At 36.9% G+C, this 8,495-nt stretch overlaps 1 protein-coding gene across 1 annotated transcript in view; it reads left to right on the top strand.

Annotated features, from left to right (window-relative positions):
* The window catches only part of rab38 (RAB38, member RAS oncogene family), a 19,334-nt gene that overhangs the window by 3,745 nt on the left and 7,094 nt on the right, over nucleotides 1–8,495 (top strand). Inside the window, exon 2 of the mRNA XM_015386163.1 lies at nucleotides 6,499–6,779. Coding sequence (XP_015241649.1) covers nucleotides 6,499–6,779 — 281 coding nt within the window. The remainder of the gene's footprint in view (nucleotides 1–6,498; nucleotides 6,780–8,495) is intronic.

Genomic DNA, 8,495 nt, shown 5'->3' with positions numbered 1-8,495 from the left:
GGTTATGCAAAAACTTTATTTTCAATGTTCAAGTGGGGTACAGGGTAGGGATTGGGAGGTGAATATGTCATTTACTCAAGTATATTTTGGATATTGCTCTGTGAGCACATGCCCAAATGGCTTAATCGAGCTCACATCATGTTCAAACAGTTATCTCTGCACACATATGGAATGAATTCATAACTTCCATTTGAAATATAAGAATTTAATAACAAGAATCATTCAACTTCAGATCAAACATATTTCAGTTAAAACTCTTGATTTAACAAGTTTAACTTCATTAAGATACTATATACAGAAAGAAGACATGAAATGGTTAAAAACCATAGTCAATAAAATAATGCAATTATTTTTGAGAACCAAATAATGAAGTTTTTCATTAATAACTTGACATGCGTTCAAATTAGCTTTTAACTAATTTAGAGTGATCAAAAAAGTGTTCAAACCAATTCACAATGTAAATCCAAAGAGATTAATAAGACATTATTTGGCAAAATAATATTCAATGAAATGATTTGCCTAAATCAGAAGCAAATAATGTTTTAGATTATGGATTATCAATTTCTGAGATTATTCCCAATGGAATCATTGAGAATAATGACTACCTTTAGCTCTGTTTGACTTAATGCTAGTAACTAGCAGACACAAGGCTTAATTAAAATAAAATAACACTTTGTTTATATTTTTTCATCCAATGAGCGTAACAGGAAATCCCTTAGGATCAACGTTATGTTAGGGTTTAGGCACCTTGTGAAATAAAGTTTGTTTTAGCCTTCTAAACAACAGCATAAACACGTCAGCACTGGGTACTCTGTGGCCACCATTTGCTCACTGTTAGCTTGCCTTACACAACAGTGAATATATGAAATGTTGTACTCAAGTTGTTTATTTTGAAACTCTTTCCCTAACTTGGCCAGAATTTTTATTTTCTTTAATCTCTATTTTGGAAAGGTGAGGCCTCTCCAAAGTTAGCTTAGCCCAGAAGGGTCTTTGGCCTGTTGGGAGGCCTTGGTCCTTTGTTGTCTCTTGGTTCTGGATTCAAGTCTGGGACTTCTGAGTCACTCTACTCTTCTAGACTCAGAGAGAATTTTACAGACAGTCTGTTTGCAACATTCTGGTTCTGAAAATTGCCTCAAACCACTTGAGGTGGTTTTTGGCTTTTGCAAAAAAACAAAAAAACAAAAAATGGCTAATGCGCAAAATGGGAGATGAAAATATGTTTTTTAAATCAACTCTGACGTACAGTAGCAGCCATTCAAAGTGGCCCTTCCCTGTCAAACGCCAGCCGAATGGCAGTCCACTTCCCTCCAACTGCCAGCAAAATCCCCTCCAACTTTCAGCCACTGGAGTGACCCCCCTCTTGCATTTTTTTTTACTTTGACTCCACCCTTTCACTGAATTACAGGGTCTGACCAGGAGACGATGCTTCCCCTTAGGTCTTAATGTTTACAAATCATGACCGAAATAATATTTTAGTATAAATATTGATGTTTAAAAATGAATTTTAGGGGACCAGCCAAGGACCCATCAAGGAAAGTGGGGAAATTTTGAATGGCTACCACTGTAACTAACTTTTACCTGACCAGATCCATCAGCTGTTTCTGCTGTCAGAGTCTTCTCTGATGTTCTTATTATGTATGTAAACAAAGTTGGACACAACATTGCGATTACTACAGTCGCTGACACATTAACCTAAATACAACTTGCTCAATAGCAAGACATTAACTTTCCTTTATTACTGATCTGAGCATGATAGATTTCAGCCTCTACTTCCTGTTTATTATAGCCATGTGGGATGACGTAAAATTATGCTTTGCGTCACTTGGTTAATTTGCTTCAAACCATACGAACACACCACAAATTCACATTTCCTTTTTTCAAACTTTTAAAAGTTCACTTAAATTTCAGTCGAATGGACACTCAGCTAATGTTTGTGAGTTGATCCCTTTTTCCCCGAGCACAGTGGGCTGCAGGATCATATGGCCCTGTGAGAGTGTCTGTGATGGTTTTGTAAGAGGGGTGTTTGCAGCAGTGCAGCAATTGTTCTGCTGATGCTACCGTACAGATCATGGCAAATGAGATCTGTCTCTCCACAACAGACTTATAGAATCTATGGAGCATCTTCATGCAAACACCAAAAGGCCTCTGTCCCCTCTTACAAGTCTTCAAAGTTGCATCTCAGGTTCAGTCTGTTGCACTGAACACCAAGCTATTGATAGTCCTCCACCACCTCCACTTCTTCCATGATTGATTTATTGATCTCACAGCGGGACGATTTACTCGTTACATTAGCTTAGATAGTCAAAAAAAAAAGAAGAAAGTTCCAAAGGAAGAAAAAGGTGCATGGGATCTTCAGTATACAGTTTATACAGTGCGTCCACATATGACGGCTCTTTTTAATATTATTATACAGGGTTATTGCACAGGGCATTTACATGGGTATTTATATAGATGGATATGATTATAAATATATTTATTGCATATGAAAAAAAAGTTGTCAACAGGATGTTAATAAGATTCAACTTAGTCCTGTTTCTCATGAAGCAGGACATTTCATCTCCCTTGTTTTGTTCATATTCTGGATAGGTTGATTGTTTCCACACTAGGCAAACAAACCATCCTTTACTCAGCTTCTTTTCCATCTCTAGTTCACCCTGCGACTGCAGAGTCATTCTTTGCAAAAGACAAAATTCTGACTTGTACTTGAAGTAGAAGGTGTACAGGGAACAATGAAATTATGAAAGTATCATCCCCTGTAGTGCTCCTGTGCTGCTATCTGATTAGATGGTTGACCCTTCAGTCTCACAAACTATAGTCTGTTTGCCAGGTAGTGTTTGATCTTGGTGTTTGTTGATGCCTCCATCTGAGGCTTATGGAGTTTCTGACAAAGTCCGGTAGAATCGTGTTAAATGCACTGGAGAAATCGAAGAACATGATCCCCACAGTGTGGCCTGCTTTGTCTAAATGACAGAGGCTTTGTTGTAGCAGGTGTATGATGGCATCTTTAACTTCAACTCCACAATGATAAGCAAACTGCAGGAGTTCCTGATAGCTGCTTGTTTGCTTGCTCAGATGGACCAACAGAAGTCTCTGCAGGATCTTCATGATTTGGAATTTCCAGACAAGAGAGGTCCGTTTCACAATGCAAGTTTAAGGAAAACACTAATTTTGTAAACTATGAAATCGGGGAAACTCAGAGTTTTCCATTTATTTAAGAGAGGTTTCTCAACTTTTGTGTTACTATGGTAACATTCTTTCTAGGGCTAACCTGGCCAGGAGCTGATTTTCCTCAATAAACTCAGTGCCCTCTGTCACTGCCCTCCTTAAAGCCACTCAGGCATGTAATTTCCTGATTTAGTCAGGAGAGTTCTGTCGTTGTTCTGGGTGAACAATATAAAACGCAGTCAGCACTGTAGGGCCTTAGACACATTAGTTGTAAAAAAACACAAACACTCCATGTCCTTTTAATGAGGATACAATCAAGTGGCATTAATCTTCAGAGAATTAAATATTCGTCCAGAGAAGTTACTCAGACTATGCATAGTTGCCCTTTCATGTTCTGAAAATAATCAATATGAGCGCTACTGTTTTGCCTCAAAATCGATCAAATGCTTCTCCAAACTTATCCGTCCTCACTTTGCAGCACTACACAGACTTATTAAACAACCTAAATAAATATTTAGTCAAGCTGATAAATGTCAAAACAGCCGCTTTTGATTTGTAGGTATCCACAGCTTAATTCTTACTAGTACAATTTAGTTTTTTGACATTCTGAAATTCAGTTACTCCTGGCAAAAATTCAATGTATGACATTTATTATTACGGTTGTGACTAGGAATGTGACTTTGACCAGGAAGAATCCATTATAATGTTATAACAGAGAGGTGAAGGCTTTTAATAAATGTCAAAATGGCCTGCCATAATGTATATTCTTACGCATTAACTCGAGCAGCAACCTTCGCCTATGCCATCCCTCGCCTTTACAGCTTTGTAGCACTATCCAAATCTTTACTTCTAGTGATGAGAAATAGGCCTTTTCTAATAAGTGTTGTCATGGTGACTTGTCGAATCGGGGCTCTAGTTAGGGTATAAAGGCTTTTTATATTTACACACACGTTTTTCTCAGAGTGAACCTACTCAGAGTTGATTAAACTAACTCACATCGGCTGTTGTGAATCCAGAACTCCAACCACAGCTAAATTAATTCAGAGTGAAGGATTTAAATTTGCTAGTTCGTCAAAACTGCTTTGTGAAACAGACCTCAGGTCTGAGGACTGATGGCTGTTTCATGGAACTGTCTGCTGGGTCAGGTTAAGGCTGAAGAGGTGCTGTAGAATCCCACAGAGCTGCTCTGCATAGGCCTTCAGGACTCTAGAGCTGAAAACATTCAATTCAATCTCATCGGTTGCTGCATCAGTTGATTTCTAGACAGCATTTGGCTTCAGATTTGAGTGAGAAAGAAACATTTACAGTAGAAGTCTATGGCAAAGGGGCAAGATTAAAATATTTTAGCTGGCAGGAGAGAAGGATTCTGAATTTTGTCTTGAACTAAACTTCTTGAAGATTGTGATAAGTTCATCTGCCCAGTTCTCCTTCTGCTTGAAACCTGTCATCTTCCTCATCGTTGACCACACATCATATATATATCATTCTACTGGATTTTTCTCTCCAGGATCTTCCAATACACCTCTTTGCTGTCTCATATCTAATTTGATTTTTTTAATTACTCCCTTTTTAATATTTAACAGAAGCTAAAATCATAAAATAGATTTCAATTTGAAAGTGCAACAAAATATAATGTTGAATGGTTCAAGGGTAGTTTTCTAAGAGACTGTAATACTTTATTAATGAATGCTTAAATAAACTATTACAATACCTGTTCTCTGTAGCACTCTGGAACAGAGTCATGACTCAAGTTACTCCCAGAAGATCTTGTAGAAATGTATTTTGTATACATATGGTAAACACTTGGCCAGATAACATATTATCAATGTGTGAAATATTCCATTCAGTTAAAACATGGCTGCCATTGGAGCATTTAACCCTGAGGCAAAACTCTCTGCTTTGTATTCAGCAATAAAAAACTTACGAGTATAGGGACATGTTTCAAAGACAACCTAACTCCAATGTGTCCTTGAGCTCAGCTGACATCCTGCCAGCTGTTCCCTAGCTAACACCGTGCTTTTATCCACCTGTTCATGTAAGGAGAACCACAGGAGGACTCATCAAAGAGCGAAAAACAAATCTATTCTTCACATATTTTAAAGAATAACACCATGCAGGGTAGTTTAAAAAGTAGGTATACTTACACTATGGTATTTCTCCCCATCTGTTGGAAATCACCAAGAGGTTTAGTTGATTTGGGAGCTGATTGGATTTGAGTGGAACTTATAGTTGGAATAAACTCAGCAGTAACGAACATCCACCAGAAAAAAATTATTGATTTACTGGCATTTATTTCCAAATCCCTGATTTCACAGCAATACATACAGGGACTGAAACAGGATTTATTCTCACAGAAAATACGCATTTTATAAAATAAAATAACAATGCAGCTATGAACAAACTAAGCTTACAATATCCATTCATTTTCTCCATATGCCTATACTTGCATGATTGCCTATGTCTCTTGTTATCATTGCGCAAGAGGTGGGGTACATCCCAAACAGGTTGTCAGCCGATCCCAGGGTGATGTAGAACATAATCTGCAATATTTCTTTTACAATATGTGACAATATTGCATCACAAAATAAAATATTTAAAAAGGTAAAATTCAGAATAAAATATCTAAAGTAGACCTATACGGTATGTTTAAAAACAGCAAGATTCAAATTATCCTCTGTTACAGGATGCCACAGACTTTTTATTGGCTTTCTGTGGGCAAAGTCCATAAAAATTTCAATGAGTTTAATTTCAGCTTCTTATGCATGATTGATAAAGCAGTTAGGAGACTGAGCATATGCGAAAAATCTTGGGGGCTACAAACATCAGCAAAGTTGTTCATTTCTGATTTGTTGTTTTCCTGAAAACTCTGTCTGCTCCAAATGAAGTCCTTTCGCTGGATTTCTCAAACTGTTAAAAAGCATAGTTATCCCAGTGGATCTGAATTTTTATATTATTCTGCCATTTGGGAAATGGAGATTATTATGGTGCTCTAAACTGACCTACAACATGAAAGTTTCTTTACAGAATTAAGGCTGTAAGAATAAAGCAATTGTGTGTTTATTGCAACATATATAAACAATTGGTTTTAGTTGTATACATTCAATTTATATGTCCTTGTTCGTTTATGTTTTTGTTAATGAGATGTGGGAGAATTATAAGGATTTTATCGTGAGTAAATATGCTGTGATAACATTACTACATTACAGTACAGTTAGTGTTTTATGTTGAGTTTGATAAACTGTTAAAAAATCAAATCATTTCATTAGAATCATTTGTAAAATGTGATGTTTAATGCACATACTTAAGATATCAATGTCTGTTGGTGTTTTGCAGGTCAGGAGAGGTTCGGCAACATGACCCGTGTGTATTACCGTGAAGCCATGGGTGCATTCATCGTCTTTGATGTTACACGGCCGGCCTCCTTTGAGGCTGTCACCAAATGGAAGGAGGACTTGGATTCAAAGCTCACACTAGCCAATGGGAAAAATGTAGCCACTGTGCTTCTGGCTAACAAATGTGACCAAGGCCAGGAAGTACTGACCAATAATGGAATAAAGATGGACGAGTTCTGCCAGGAAAATGGCTTTGTGGGATGGTTTCAGACCTCTGCCAAGGTAAGAAAAATAGAGACATATGTGCCCACGCAGCAGTAACATTAAAGGGAGCCTCAGTGGTTACACCTCCTGTCAAGGCATGTCTATTTTGTCAAAATGTCCTCAAGAGGCAGCTGATAACCTGATTCCCCAGGCTTCTGTCAGCATATGACCAAAAAGACACATTCAAAATTTAATCAAAACTATTTAGTTTTAGACTTCTATTTGCATTTGACTGAACCTTCAGACATGATGCAGCGCTCCTTTCCCACAGAGACTCACAGCAGACACTCCGTCTGTGTTTTTCCAGGTCAGCTGCTCTTATGGTGCTTTATCATCCAGATAAGGTTGTTGAGGAATGCAGTTAGAATATATTAGCTCAGTGTGGCAGCACAAACTCTAAAGGAACAGTTTCGTATCAAGCCAACATTTCAAAGAGAATCGGAAATTTGTCAGCTATATTTGTCATATGGTTTTAACTACATAAAATACTTTTATGTTTGTAACATCAGACCCTGCTTCTCAAAGTTTGACAGTCACTTTAGATGTTAACCATGTAGGCAGGATTTGAAACCTACAACATATATATATAAAATGCTGAAACACGATTCCAAAATATAACATTGAAACAACCAAAAATTTAAAAATAAAACTCAAAGGCTAAAATGAGGAAAAACCAACAACAAAACAAAACATGGATTCATCAGTTTAATATGTGTTTAAATTTTTTTTGTAAGAAAACTAGTAACGGGAAAGAAACTGGTTATCAGTTTTGTAAAAAAAAAAAAAAAAAAAAAGTTGAGACACATACACCCGGATCTGCTCTCTTTTTATGTTACTTTGAATTCCTGGTTTTATTCTTATTGTTAGACTACAGAGAAATTGAATATTGATAGCAGACGTGCAAACAGCTGATTATGGTTCAACATGATCCAAGCTGTAGTGGTTTCAGGAAAGTTCCACTGTTTGATTTTTTCAAAGAAAATTTTTAAAATACTAATTTCATCTTTGTTTGTAATTTTCCCTAATACAGACATTTAATGTGCTTTCCGTTTTAAATTGGTTATCTTTTTAAAGTAGGTTTAAAGGAGCTTTAAAGGAGAAGTCCATTCATATTCATAATTCAAACTTCTCAAAGTACTTTAAATATGAAATTATTACAAACTGTTCAATAAATGATAAGTGTTTTAATTAAGAGTAATTTTCATTTGAAAGTGCTTTACTGGAGACATCTGTTTTTCAAAGAACACTACCGCCACCTAACGGTTTGTGACGTCACGGTGTGGTATCGGTTGTTGATCAAGTCCCAGTGCTGTATCTTGTCTTTGTTACAACGCGCTGTTATCCAAGTCATCTTAAAAACATATTTTTTTTTTTAATTTGGGCTATATATTACATGTTTTTTCTCTGGCCACAAGTTTGATGGCAAATCCTGCCTCTTCAATTTGGCTATCTCGTGGAGGATCATGAATTGGAAAGGTGACATAACTAAATGTTTTTTCACTTTTACCCGATGTATTACAACATCCAACTGCCATGCATGTGGGCATCGTCAGTTTAACTATCCCAAATTTAAATGGTGAAGTCCTCTGGAAATCTTAAATATTTGTTGTTGATTGCAGGTTTCTCTAGTAGTTCCTATTGATTGTGCATATAAAGCGGGGAGCAGAGGCGTGCACAGACATTTTGGGGGGCAGGTGCTCTGGAGGGGGGGGAGGGCACTTTTTAGCGCACGTG

Source organism: Cyprinodon variegatus, unplaced genomic scaffold, assembly GCF_000732505.1.
Source record: "Cyprinodon variegatus isolate N-32 unplaced genomic scaffold, C_variegatus-1.0 Scaffold358, whole genome shotgun sequence".
NCBI lineage: Eukaryota > Metazoa > Chordata > Actinopteri > Cyprinodontiformes > Cyprinodontidae > Cyprinodon > Cyprinodon variegatus.
This window is presented reverse-complemented; position numbering and strand designations above follow the sequence as displayed.